Source organism: Phocoena sinus, chromosome 6, assembly GCF_008692025.1.
Source record: "Phocoena sinus isolate mPhoSin1 chromosome 6, mPhoSin1.pri, whole genome shotgun sequence".
NCBI classification, from domain to species: domain Eukaryota; kingdom Metazoa; phylum Chordata; class Mammalia; order Artiodactyla; family Phocoenidae; genus Phocoena; species Phocoena sinus.
In genome coordinates, this window is record NC_045768.1 from 57149121 (window position 1) to 57164169 (window position 15049).

At 42.0% G+C, this 15049-nt stretch overlaps 1 protein-coding gene across 4 annotated transcripts in view; it reads right to left on the minus strand.

The window, feature by feature from the left end:
* The window catches only part of GLDC (glycine decarboxylase), a 137989-nt gene that overhangs the window by 21574 nt on the left and 101366 nt on the right, over positions 1-15049 (minus strand). For all 4 annotated transcript variants that reach the window (XM_032634820.1, XM_032634823.1, XM_032634821.1 and 1 more), the window contains 3 exons: positions 14863-14938; positions 8890-9015; positions 7314-7463 (listed from right to left, as the gene is read on the minus strand). In XM_032634820.1, coding sequence (XP_032490711.1) covers positions 7314-7463; positions 8890-9015; positions 14863-14938 — 352 coding nt within the window. The remainder of the gene's footprint in view (positions 1-7313; positions 7464-8889; positions 9016-14862; positions 14939-15049) is intronic.

Sequence of the window (15049 nt, forward strand, 5' to 3'; positions counted from 1 at the left end):
ATCTTGGGTCACAAATCAAGCCTTCGTAAATTTAAGAAAATTGAAATTGTATCAAGTATCTTCTCCGACCACAACGCTATGAGACTAGATATCAATTACAGGAAAAGATCTGTAAAAAATACAAACACATGGAGGCTAAACAATACACTACTTAATAACGAAGTGATCACTGAAGAAATCAAAAAGGAAATGAAAACATACCTAGAAACAAATGACAATGGAGACATGATGACCCAAAACCTATGGGATGCAGCAAAAGCAGTTCTAAGAGGGAAGTTTATAGCAATACAATCCTACCTTAAGAAACAGAAAACATCTCAAATAAACAACCTAACCTTGCACCTAAAGCAATTAGAGAAAGAAGAACAAAAAAACCCCAAAGTTAGCAGAAGGAAAGAAATCATAAAAATCAGATCAGAAATAAATGAAAAAGAAATGAAGGAAATGATAGCAAAGATCAATAAAACTAAAAGCTGGTTCTTTGAGAAGATAAACAAAATTGATAAACCATTAGCCAGACTCATCAAGAAAAAAAGGGAGAAGACTCAAATCAATAGAATTAGAAATGAAAAAGCAGATGTAACAACTGACACTGCAGAAATACAAAAGATCATGAGAGATTACTGCAAGCAACTCTATGCCAATAAAATGGACAACCTGGAAGGAATGGACAAATTCTTAGAAAGGCACAACCTGCCAAGACTGAAACAGGAAGAAATAAAAATTATGAACAGACCAATCACAAGCACTGAAACTGAAACTGTGATTAAAAATCTTCCAACAAACAAGAGCCCAGGACCAGATGCCTTCACAGGTGAATTCTACCAAACATTTAGAGAAGAGCTAACACCTATCCTTCTCAAACTCTTCCAAAATATAGCAGAGGAAGGAACACTCCCAAACTCATTCTACAAGGCCACCATCACCCTGATACCAAAACCAGACAAGGATGACACAAAGAAAGAAAACTACAGGCCAATATCACTGATGAACACAGATGCAAAAAGCCTCAACAAAATACTAGCAAACAGAATCCAACAGCACATGAAAAGGATCATACACCATGATCAAGTGGGGTTTATTCCAGGAATGCAAGGATTCTTCAATATACGCAAATCAATCAATATGATAAACCATATTAACAAACTGAAGGAGAAAAACCATATGATTATCTCAGTAGATGCAGAGAAAGCTTTCAACAAAATTCAACACCCATTTATGATAAAAACCCTGCAGAAAGTAGGCATACAGGTAACTTTCCTCAACATAATAAAGGCCATATATGACAAACCCACAGCCAACATCGTCCACAATGGTGAAAAACTGAACGCATTTCCACTAAGATCAGGAACATGACAAGGTTGCCCACTCTCACCACTCTTATTCAACATAGTTTTGGAACTTTTAGCCACAGCAATCAGATAAGAAAAGGAAATAAAAGGAATCCAAATCGGAAAAGAAAAAGTAAAGCTGTCACTGTTTGCAAATGACATGATACTATACATAGAGAATCCTAAAGATGCTACCAGAAAACTACTAGACCTAATCAATGAATATGGTAAAGTAGCAGGATACAAAATCAATGCACAGAAATCTATGGCATTCCTGTACACTAATGATGAAAAATCTGAAAGTGGAATCAAGAAAACACTCCCATTTACCATTGCAACAAAAAGAATAAAACATCTAGGAATAAACCTACCTAAGGAGACAAAAGACCTGAATGCAGAAAATTATAAGACACTGATGAAAGAAATTAAAGATGATACAAATAGATGGAGAGATATACCATGTTCTTGGATTGGAATAATCAACACTGTGAAAATGACTCTACCCCAAAGCAATCTACAGATTCAATGCAATCCCTATCAAACTACCACTGGCATTTTTCACAGAACTAGAACAAAAATTTCACAATTTGTATGGAAACGCAAAAGACCCCGAATAGCCAAAGCAATCTTGAGAACGAAAAACGGAGCTGGAGGAATCAGGCTCCCTGACTTCAGACTATACGACAAAGCTACAGTAATCAAGACAGTATGGCACTGGCACAAAAACAGAAAGATAGATCAATGGAACAGGATAGAAAGCCCAGAGATAAACCCACGCACATATGGTCACCTTATCTTTGATAAAGGAGGCAGGAATGTAGAGTGGAGAAAGGACAGCCTCTTCAATAAGTGGTGCTGGGAAAACTGGACAGGTACATGGAAAAGTATGAGATTAGATCACTCCCTAACACCATACACAAAAGTAAGCTCAAAATGGATTAAAGAGCTAAATGTAAGGCCAGAAACTATCAAACTCTTAGAGGAAAACATAGGCAGAACACTCTATGACATAAATCACAGCAAGATCCTTTTTGACCCACCTCCTAGAGAAATGGAAATGAAAACAAAAATAAACAAATGGGACCTAATGAAACTTCAAAGCTTTTGCACAGCAAAGGAAACCATAAACAAGACCAAAAGACAACCCTCAGAACGGGAGAAAATATTTGCAAATGAAGCAACTGACAAAGGATTAATTTCCAAAATTTCTAAGCAGCTCATGCAGCTCAATAACAAAAAAACAAACAACCCAATCCAAAAATAGGCAGAAGACCTAAATAGACATTTCTCCAAAGAAGATATACAGACTGCCAACAAACACATGAAAGAATGCCCAACATCATTAATCATTAAAGAAATGCAAATCAAAACTGCGATGAGATATCATTTCACACCAGTCAGAATGGCCATCATCAAAACATCTAGAAACGATAAATGCTGGAGAGGGTGTGGAGAAAAGGGAACACTCTTGCACTGCTGGTGGGAATGTGAATTGGCACAGCCACTGTGGAGAACAGTATGGAGGTTCGTTAAAAAACTACAAGTAGAACTCCCATATAACCCAGCAATCCCACTACTGGGCATATACCCTGAGAAAACCATAATTCAAAAAGAGTCATGTACCAAAATGTTCATTGCAGCTCTATGTACAATAGTCCGGAGGTGGAAATAACCTAAGTGTCCATCATTGGATGAATGGATAAAGAAGATGTGGCACATATCTACAATGGAATATTACTCAGCCATAAAAAGAAACGAAATTGAGCTATTTGTAATGAGGTGGATGGACCTAGAGTCTGTCATACAGAGTGAAGTAAGTCAGAAAGAGAAAGACAAATACTGTATGCTAACACATATATATGGAATTTAAGAAAAAAAAATGTCACGAAGAACCTAGGGGTAAGACAGGAATAAAGACACAGACCTACTAGAGAATGGACTTGAGGATATGGGGAGGGGGAAGGGTAAACTGTGACAAAGCGAGAGAGAGGCATGGACATATATACACTACCAAATGTAAGGTAGATAGCTAGTGGGAAGCAACCACATAGCACAGGGAGATCAGCTCGGTGCTTTGTGACCGCCTGGAGGGGTGGGATAGGGAGGGTGGGAGGGAGGGAGACGCAAGAGGGAAGAGATATGGGAACATATGTAAAAAAAAAAAAAAAAAAGAATTTATTGAATTTGTTACAATGAAAAAAAAAAAAGAAATAAAAGGAATCCAAATCGGAAAAGAAAAACTGTCACTCTTTGCAGATGACATGACACTATACATAAAGAATCCTAAAGATGCTACCAGAAAACTACTAGAGCTAATCAATGAATGTGGTAAAGTAGCAGGATACAAAATTAATGCACAGAAATCTCTTGCATTCCTATACACTAATGATGAAAATTCTGAAAGAGAAATTAAGGAAACACTCCCATTTACCATTGCAACAAAAACAATAAAATGCCTAGGAATAAACCTACCTAAGGAGACAAAAGACCTGTATGCAGAAAATTATAAGACACTGATGAAAAAAATTAAAGACATAGAAAGAGATGCAGAGATATACCATGTTCTTGATTGGAAGAATCAACATTGTGAAAATGACTATACTACCCAAAGCAATCTACAGTTTCAATGTAATCCCTATCAAACTACCACTGGCATTTTCCACAGAACTAGAACAAAAAATTTCACAATTTGTATGGAAACACAAAAGAGTCCGAAGAGCCAAAGCAATCTTGAGTAGGAAAAACAGGGCTGGAGGAATCAGGCTCCCTGACTTCAGACTATACTATAAAGCTACAGTCATCAAGACAGTATAGTACTGGCACGAAAACAGAAATATAGATCAATGGAACAGGATAGAAAGCCCAGAGATAAACCCACACACATATGGTCACCTTATCTTTGATAAAGGAGGCAAGAATATACAATGGAGGAAAGAGAGTCTCTTCAATAAATGGTGCTGGGAAAACTGGATAGCTACATATAAAAGAATGACATTAGAACACTCCCTAACACTGTATACAAAAATAAACTCAAAATGGATTAAAGACCTAAATTTAAGGCCAGACACTATAAAACTCTTAGGGGAAAACATAGGCAGAACAGTCTATGACATCAATCACAGCAACATCCTTTTTGACCCACCTCCTAGTGAAATGGAAATAAAAACAAAAATAAACAAATGGGACCCAATACAACTTAAAAGCTTTTGCACAGCAAAGGAAATCATAAACAAGACGAAAAGACAGCCCTCAGAATGGGAGAAAATATTTGTAAACAAAGCAACGGACAAAGGATTAATCTCCGAAATATACAAGCAGCTCATGCAGCTCAATGTCAAAAAAAACAAACAACCCAATCCAAAAATGGGCAGAAGACCTAAATAGACATTTCTCCAAAGAAGATATACAGATTGCCAACAAACACATGAAAGGATGCTCAACATCACTAACCATTAGAGAAATGCAAATCAAAACTACAATGAGGTATCACCTCACACCAGTCAGAATGGCCATCATCAAAATATCTACAAACAATAAGTGCTGGAGAGGGTGTAGAGAAAAGGGAACCCTCTTGCACTGTTGGTGGGAATGTAAATTGATACAGCCACTATGGAGAACAGTATGGAGGTGCCTTAAAAAACTACAAATAGAACCACCATATGACCCAGCAATCCCACTACTGGGCATATACTCTGAGAAAACCATAATTCAAAAAGAGGCATGGGGCTTCCCTGGTGGCGCAGTGGTTGAGAGTCCGCCTGCCGATGCAGGGGACACGGGTTCGTGTCCCGGTCCGGGAGGATCCCACATGCCGTGGAGCGGCTGGGCCCGTGAGCCATGGCCACTGAGCCTGTGCGTCTGGAGCCTGTGCTCCGCAATGGGAGAGGCCACAGCAGTGAGAGGCCCGCGTACCGCAAAAAAAAAAAAAAAAGAGACATGTACCACAACGTTCATTGCAGCACTATTTACAATAGCCAGGACATGGAAGCAACCTAAGTGTCCATCGACAGATGAATGGATAAAGAAGATGTGGCACATATATACAATGGAATATTACTCAGCCATAAAAAGAACGAAATTCAACTATTTGTAGTGAGGTGCATGGATCTAGAGTCTGTCATACAAATTTGTCATACAAATACCGTGTGTTAACACATTTATATGGAATCTTAAAAAAAAGAAACATGGTTCTGATGAACCTAGGGGCAGGACAGGAATAAAGACGCAGATGTAGAGAATGGACTTGAGGACACGGGGAGGGGGAAGGGTAAGCTGGGACAAAATGAGAGAGTAGTATTGACATATATACACTTCCAAATGTAAAACAGGTAGCTAGTGGGAAGCAGCTGCATAGCACAGGGAAGTCAGCTCGGTGCTCTGTGACCACCTAGAGGGGTGGGATAGGGAGGGTGGGAGGGAGACACAAGAGGTGGGGGGGGGATATGGGGATATATGTATATATATAACTGATTCACTTTGTTATACAGCAGAAACTAACACTACATTGTAAAGCAATTATACTCCAATAAAGATGTTAAAAAAAAAAAATACTGCAACCTAAACCTGGCATCCCACAGGCAGCGTGGCTTGTGGTTTCTATGGAAACAGCAACTGACTTTTTAGCCTAATTTAGATTTGAATATACAGTCAATTCCTAAGTATTCACCCCAAGAGGGAGAAGAGGAAGTACCCCTAGCGCAAGAAAGGATAGTACCTCCCTGCTATTGAAACAGGCAATTTCTAGCACCCCTGCTTTGGGTATCATGCACTTTACCAAAGGGCCCCTTAGGGCACGTGGCTATAAAGGGCTGAAAGGCTGATGGAGAGAATACTGAGCCGAGGGAGAGAAAGGGAGGCTGACAGCTTTCCTGGACCATCCTGGTACCGGCCACAACATTCAATGAGTGTTCCTGCCACTTTGGCATTTGGACTAATTGTGAATGTGGTCAAAGATAAAGAATCCATTTATGCTACTGAAGCAACAGAATCCCTGGACTACTCAAAAGAAATCAGACAGGAGCAAAGAAAAGCAGAGAGTCTGAAATGGTTAAAAAAACTTTTTTTTTTAAAATATGGGACTTCCCTGGTGGCGCAGTGGTTAAGAATCCACCTGCCAATGCAGGGGATACGGGTTCCAGCCCTTGTCTGGGAAGATCCCACATGCCACAGAGCAACTAAGCCCGTGCGCTACAACTGCTAAGCCTGCGCTCTAGAGCCCGCAAGCCACAACTATTGAAGCCCACGTGCCTAGAGCCCGTGCTCCGCAACAAAGAGAAGCCACCGCAATGAGAAGCCCGTGCACAGCAACAAAGAGTAGCCCCTGCTCGCTGCAACTAGAGAAAGCCAGCGTGCAGCAACAAAGACCCAATGCAGCCCAAAATAAATAAATAAATTTATTTTTTAAAAAAAAGGAGAGGAGGAAGCTGAGAAGACTCTTAAAAAGATGATAAGTCCCTGTCCTCCAGTCTCCCTAACGCATTTCCTCAAAGGTACACATCACACAGACCACCACCACACCCCCGAAGCCCTGCCAAGAAGTCAGGATCAGCCCTTCGGGGACAGAGCTATTCAGCTGTTTCACACTGATGAAGCTGAAGCTAGTCCAAGGCCATGGAAGATCAACAGCCACCAGTGGCCAAAACTTGGGTCTAAATTCCCTCAGAAAGGGAGTCAGTTGACCTCATCGCCTTTAGTACCCCCAGAGGGATAACACCCTGTGACAAGCTAAGGACATTCAGCTCACTCCCTGCTTCCCTTCAACCTTTTTACCTCCTCCTCAGCATCACCCATGACCTCCTTAGGGTCTGTAATCTCAGTGAAATTGTGGTACATACTTTCTTTGATTTGGCAATATAGAAAAAGTCAGTCTCTGTTCTGAATTCAGTGTCATGTTTTAAGACAACTGGCAAGAAATCAAAGAAAATGAATTTTTTCTTTTTTGTACTTAACCATTTTCTCAGGGAGCCCTCTCACACTGCCCACCTGAGCATTCATATTTGCTCCGTCCAGGTAGACCTGTCCTCCGTGTTGGTGGATCAGGTCACACACATCTCCGATGTTCTCTTCAAACACTCCATTGGTGGATGGGTACGTAATCATGATTGCTGCCAGGTTCTCCTTGTGTTTATCCACCTGAAAGATAAAAAAGGGCAGAGGGAGACAATGAGAGGGAATGTTTCTTTCTTAGCCAATCCCTCGCTTTTTATTTTAAAGGATTAAGAAAGACGAAGACTTGTTCTTTTCATTTCTGGAACTGTCTCAATGTAGGATGACACTAATAGAAGGTCCACAGCCATTACCCCCTTTGTAAATCATTCCAAAGAAATAACAAGATCCCTTCAGGATAGGTCTCCATTGTCAAAACCAAAAAACTGTTCAGAAGATTTTTGGGTATTTTGGGCTCAACTCTCTAAAGTGGTTTTCCTTCGGTTCAAATCATCTCAATAATTACTTCAGATCTTTTCGGTTCCAGACAAGTTGATTCTCACAGTTAATCTCTCTCTCTGCTCATCTTGCCATATCCACCCTTATCCCCTTTCCCTCCCATTCTACTGAAATTAGAATTCCCACTAGGAGTGTTCTGCTCTGATTAAAAAAAAACTCCATCGTTTTTCCTTTTGACAGAAGGCAAGCATATATAAAAGGCATGTTCCCGTTTTTTTGACCAGCAAGTCAGTGAATAGGCTCATGTGGAAATGAAAAGAAAAAATTTTAAGGTCATATCCTATTTTGGAGAGACTTAATAATTATAACTACAGGCCCAGAATATTTATCAGTAAAAACTTTATGGAGCTATGGAAGCAGGAGGGTGGGTACGAGAGGTGAGCAGCGTTGTGTGTTTTCATCTTCCCTTTGAGGTAGTTACATGAAGTTCTCAGTCTCCATACCTAATAACCCCGACAAAATCACATTGCTATTCAAGTGATTTCCTTCCCTCTTAAGATGCAGCCTCCAGTCCACCAGTGGAAAGCAGATACAGTTGCTAGGCAACCTCTTCCTGGAGGTTGGGAGGTTGGGAGTGGGGATTGGTGCTGGAAGAAGGAAGATGGAATATTGCCTGAAATTCAGCAGGTAACGGTTGGGCCCATCACAAGCATCTGCAAAATCTACATTTATGTTTTAATTCCCAACACAAAGATTGAGCAGACCAGTGACTGCCAGTGAGACTGTTAATGGGGGAAGGAGGGGAAGGTTGGGCAGAAGGAGGCAGGTAGATCCTGCAAGGAGTATCCTTACTACCACTGTGAATAATTCAGTTTCTTACACATGCACACATTAGATGAGGGGATTTCAGCGTAAAGGACTTTCTCCCTGTTAGAGAAGGAAGAGGTAAAATAGACTGTGGTCAGCTTTACTCTGGACCAGAAATGTGACTCTTGCTTTTATTTTTCTTATAGAGTCAGCTAGGTTGTCTGATTTTATGCCATTCCCCCTAGACTCATTCAGAGGAGGAACTGCAGTCTTTTAATTAGAATGCAAAAGAAGATAAACCATCCCTGATCCCCACAACTTCTTTCCAACCCAGACCTCCCCCATCTGTTAAGTGGAAGATGAGTACCATAGCCTTGAGGTGAGCTGCATCGATATTCCCGTATTTATCCACCTCCACAGGCTGAATCTTCATGCCTGCCATGTGTGCACTTGCAGGATTGGTTCCATGTGCGGATTTTGGAATGAGGCAAACCTTAGGAGTGGAATGAAAGGAAGGAAGGAGAGAAAAATCACCAGGCTATTCATAATGACAGAAAAGTCCTACAAAATACTTGGAGCACAAATTCAATAGGTGTCACGTGATATTTAAATTGACCAGTAGTGCCTTAAAGTCTACTACTATTTCATTAGTACCGTATTACAAAACAATGTCCAACAGGAGTTTACACTGAATCCCCAAATACTGTTCCCTAAAGACTTTCAGAATATTAATACTCTCCTCCCTTATCCCAGCAACACCAAAAACAGGCCTAGACTTATTCTAACCTTGTCTCACCTATAATATATAGAAAGCACCTTACAAGAACGTGAGATTGGAAGTTAAACTCTGGGACTCAAATGTACACATCACAGCTCCAGTGCTCTGCTTGGCTCTACTGAGACCAGAAGAAGTAATAGTCGACATATTCCAAGGCCTCCCAGTGCCAACACACCAATGACTACTTCATTATTGGATGCTTACTCTGTGCAATGAATTGTTAGTTGCCATGAGAATCATAACTAAGCACAAATGCCGATCAGCCCCTGCCCTGTGCTCACACACTGCATTCACTGACAAGGCTGGCATCCATATAAATAAATGTCTAGAAGGACTTCCCTGGAGGTCCAGTGGCTAAGACTCCGCGCTTCCAGTGCAGGGGACGCGGGTTCGATCCCTGGTTGGGGAACTAAGATCCCACATGCCGGGCGGTGCGGTCAGATTAAAATATAAAAATAAACAAATAAATAAAAGGACCCTTTAAACAGGGACTACATCACCTCAACCTAGTCTCCTTGGCCAGTGGAAACATTTCCTCCTCCCTTATCTGACGAAGCCATTCCTCTCTTTCCAAAGCATCTTGTCGTTGTCAGTATAATTAGGGAAATAAAAATTCTTTAAAAAAAATGTCTAGAGCCCACAGGTACCAAAGGAACTCAGAATAACGGGGTGCCACTTCAAGTTGAAGAGATCAAGAGAAAGTATGTCAAGAGCTAGAACCTAAGCCAGAGCTTAAAGATGTGCTGAATTCTTATGGAAGGCGGATGGTAGGCACGCACAACATTAAAACTCCCAGATTTAGGGCTTCCCTGGTGGTGCAGTGGTTGAGAGTCCGCCTGCCGATGCAGGGGACACGGGTTCGTGCCCCGGTCCGGGAAGATCCCACATGCCGCGGAGCGGCTGGGCCCGTGAGCCATGGCCGCTGAGCCTGCGCGTCCGGAGCCTGTGCTCAGCAATGGGAGAGGCCACAACAGTGAGAGGCCCGCGTACCGCAAAAAAAAAAAAAAAATCCCCAGATTTAAATCATTTTCACTTCCTGCCCCCAAATCATGTGAACACAGGTGCTCTGTATGATCTGATGGTGCCCCACTACAGCAAAGGGCCTCATGGAGTTCCCTCCAACAGAAAGCAACAAGAAGAAGCAATATTGACCCTGAAAACAATCCTGTTTTTCTTTTTTTTTAATCCCAGAACCAATACTGACACCCCTTGAAGAGAAATGGATGGGCATCATAAAAATGGGCTTATGAAGGGGAAATTTAGCTTACAGCCGTTTCCTCAAAAACAGCAAAGCCATCTACTTTGGCAAAATGCATGTGATCCAAAGAGAACTACAAACAGAGGCAAACATGAAATTACTTTGTTGTTCTTCTGCAGACAGAGAGTTAGTGCCTCTTTTGAATGGTTACTGGTCTCATGCTGATCATGCTGTGTTGTCCTCAAATCCTTTTTCTTGTTTAAATGTTTCCCTTTTGTATTAAATTCTTTAATTTCTCAGGACCAACGCTGGAGTTATTTTTCCTTTCTCACAAGATATTTTTATTCTACCAAAGGATCTTTGGATAAAAGGATACCTTCTGGGCAGAACACTGATCAAGGAAGGGAAAGGTGAATATTTAAAAGTGAATATAAAATATTTGTTAAAGGCCGCAATGAAGAATTCATACCAGAGAAGTTACGAGGCAACAAAAACATCCAAGCTAAAAATGTCACTCATCTTGCGATACACTGAATAGCATCCAAATGTGTCCACATTCTAATCCCAGAGTCTACGAATGTGACTTTATTTGGCAAAAGGGATTTTGCTGGTGTGATTAAGTTAAGGATCTTGAGGTGAGAAATTGAGGATCTTGAGATGGGATCTTGAAATCTGGATTATAGGTTGGACCCTAAATGCATTCACAAGTGTTCTCATCATAAGGAACCAGGGGAAGCTTTGACTACAGAGGAGGTAGAAGATGTGATAACTGAACAAGGGGTTGGAGTGATGGCAGGAAGGGGCCATGAGTCAAGGAATGTAGGAGGCCTCCAGAAACTAGGAAAGGCAAAGAAACAGATTCTCTCCTGGATCCTCCAGAAGGAACGAGCCCTGCCAACACACTGACTTTAGCCAAGTGAAACCAATTTCAGACTTCTAGCGTCCATAACTATAAGAAAAAAAACCTGTGTTGTTCTAAGCCACTAAATTTGTAGTAATTTGTCACAGTAGCCATGGGAAACTAATACACATCCTGATATAAGGATTAGCAGAAAGAAAAGGTCTCAGTGGTTTTGTCAGGAATTTTTTGCTGTTAGATGTTTCTGATTTTCTATGTGGATCCTCACTTTAAAAATTGTGGCGTTGCAAAGGACTTGGAAATAACAGGACCCAGATTTGCTATTTTATCAACACTAACCCTCTTTGGTTAGTGTTTAGGTGGATGCTGTGTTTTTCTAACCCCCCAATGCACCTGGTACAGACCCAACATAGCTCATCCTCAAACTCTTGCTGGGGGCTTCCCTGGTGGTGCAGTGGTTAAGAATCCATCTGCCAATGCAGGGGACACGGGTTCAAGCCCTGCTCTGGTAAGATGCCACATGCCGCGGAGCAACTAAGCCCATGAGCAACAACTACTGAAGCCCGTGTGACACAACTACTGAAGCCTGTGCACCTAGAGCCTGTGCTCCGCAACAAGCCACCGCAATGAGAAGCCACTCACTGCAAGGAAAAGTAGCCCCCACTTGCGACAACCAGAGAAAGCCAGCACACAGCAACGGAAGACCCAACACAGCCAAAAAACAAATGAATAAATAAATAAAATAAATCTATAAAAAAAAAAAGACTTGCTGAATGAGTGACAGATTAAGGAGGAGGGCCACTTTGCAAGGGAAATCAATTTCTTACCACAGGTAAAATCGAAAAACAAAAGGCCACTCCTTTGCCTCAGGCAGCTTAGAAAAGAAAAATACATACAGGTTTTGGGGGTGTTTTTTGGCGGTGGGTTTTTTTTGTTTTTTGGGGAAGTTTTTTGGTCAGCGTTTTCCCTTTGTATAGGAAATTCAGCCTCTGATCCACAAACCTGAGTTAGTATTTGACAGGCAAATTGAGTTAATAATCATAAAGTGTTTAGGACAGTGCCTGGCACAGGGTAATTTCTAGATAAGTGTTTGTTAAATAATTTGTATTCTCTCAAGTTAAACTGGTAAATCAAGAACTTGGCCATTGCATTTTAGGAACCTCTGAAATTTAACCTAAGAGTAAATGTGAAAATAACTTCCAAAACAGCTTGAAATAAGAGAATCATCAGGAACCCGGGAGGTTCTGTAGCACATGACTTCCCCACATTCTTTTTTTTTTCCAAAAGAAGGATATATTTTACTAGATTCCATTAGAGTCTGTTGTATGGAAACAGCTGTCTTAGACATCTCTGATGCTGAAAAGTCCTCCCTGATTATTTGAATAATAAGTCATTTTCTTTTTCTCTAACTAAAAAAGTTAGGTTTACTTAAAATCTTTAATCTAGAAAGGATGCCAACATTTCCAAACTTAAGAGTTCTGTATTTCTACAAGCTCAGTGACTGGGTAGCCTTCCCTGCCTCCCCTCACCCACCCCCCAAAATGCAGCATCCCACTCCTCTCTGTCCTTCAGTGGAATAACCTCTCCCAACATTTCAGTGATGGTAGTGTGAACAGTGGTGCCAGAAGAAAAGTCACACACAAGGGGACTGAGAGAGAAGGGAGGACTGGAAAAAACAAAGAAGGAAAAGGAACTAAAAAGAATCCATGAGTCACAGAACAACTCTGCCCAGGCCCAATCAAAACGTCTCTCATCCTTTTTCCTTGACCTTTCTGGTTTGGTCCCCAACTCCTAGACATTCACAGATAGCTCCGGGTGTCAGACTAAAGAGCAAGGGAACCCAGGAGGGATGGGAAGTATCACAGAGTGGACAGACCCGGGGTTTAGCTGGCCTTTTCTCGGTAGCTGCTCACTGGCCTTCCACAAGCACCACAGTGTAGATCTCGGCGGCCTCTCCATAAAGCAGGAGCGACATGAAGATGGTTACACAGGATGAATGGCTCCCTCCCCAGGAGTCCCAGACACCTCATGATTAAAGAACATAACAATGGGAAGTTCCAGGGCCTACTGAGTACATGGAAGCCACGGAGGAAAAATAGAGAAAGCAACTTTAAATGTCAGTCATCTGGCATCCTCTCACTGGAGTCCCAGTGTTTCCCTTCTGCCTCTATGACAGTGCTGAGGTTCTGAGGTCCAAAGAATAATTGTAATTCCAAACTAACCCTTCCTTAGAAAGTTAAAGAATTCAACACCCAAGCAAAAAAAAAAAGTTGAAATATCAGGGACTGTATCTGTCTGATTTATCGCTTGATCTCTCTCTGGACTGGCACACACAGTACCTTGCATGTGGCCAGTCTTCAATAACTTATTCAAGTAATAAATGTCCTGTTTTCCGAAAGGTCTTTGAAAATCAATTCTATTCCCCAACCAGGACGAAGGCCTGGGAAAACACACCTGTGTAATCAGGATGGATAAACAAGGGAAGGCGGGAGAAAAATTTTTTTCTCCCCTTTTGTGAAAGGGAAGTGAAATAGTATTTAAATTCTTCACTGCAAAATCCAGGCAACTGGCCATAAACAATCTTCCAGCTTTAATAAAACCAGGAATGGACTAAGATTGGACTACCACCCACTGCACCCCACTTCTGTGGGCAGCCAGACCACCCCAGCACCTTTTCCTCTAACTCTCCTGGGCTGGGCAGACGCTTCGACCTGCTCCTGGATCCTACCCACTGCTCCCTCTACCACCACCTCCACAGCTCATGCAGTTCAAGTTTAACGTGGCCATCACCAAAATGAAGGTCCCGGGAACACAGACCTCCTTCAGCCACAATCTGAAGCCTGTGTTGTTAGGTCATCTGCTAAAGGCACTGCCTTTGGGGATTAGTGGAGGCCTGGCGAGCCCATTAGCACCTGCTGGCCGCACAAGGGACCCCCAAAAGCAGTTTGGACCCTAGAGACTAGACTCTCACCCAAAGCAAACAAAGAAGCAGAACCGTGAACTCTGCTCCATGTCTTCTTTTGTTGCTTAGAGCTGAGAATCACTTAATAGGGAGTTTATTTATCCAATAAATATTTTCTGAGCATACATATGACAAGAACTGTGCTCAGGCACGGTAGGAGTTACAGAAGAATGAAAGCTCAGTCTCTGCCCTCTGTCCAGGGCTGAGCCAAGGAGGGAGGCTTGGAATGGCAACATTCCTGCCCCTTCCTCCCTTCGCTCCCTGCGGGGAGCAGGTCCACAGCCAACTGGCTGACTTTTACAGACTGGCTTTGAGAGAAAGCCTTTTATCTCCAAATGTTTTCCCTCAAAATGGTCCAGTGAAACGTCTTGGAGGCAAGGATCGTAATAGCCAGTTCACAGACATTTGTTTCTTGATTTTATGTTTCCCCAGCTTCTTCCAAGAAGACTTGGAGGGAGTGTCCCACAGAATGAAAGGGACCCTAAAGCTGAACCTGCTGCCCTCCCCCCACCCCCCGACGGTGAGCAAACGGTCCACACTCACTGTTCTGTGTCTCTCTCCTTTCCCGTCTAAGTAGGCTCGGATAGTGGCTAGCCCAGCGTATTCCCCCTGGGCTCCGCTGCAAAGACAGGAAGAAAAGGGTCAGAGCTTTATGCCTCTCTGCTTTCATTTACTCATTCAATATTCATCAGGCACAGGCTGTGTGTTCACCAACATTGACACTAAAAGC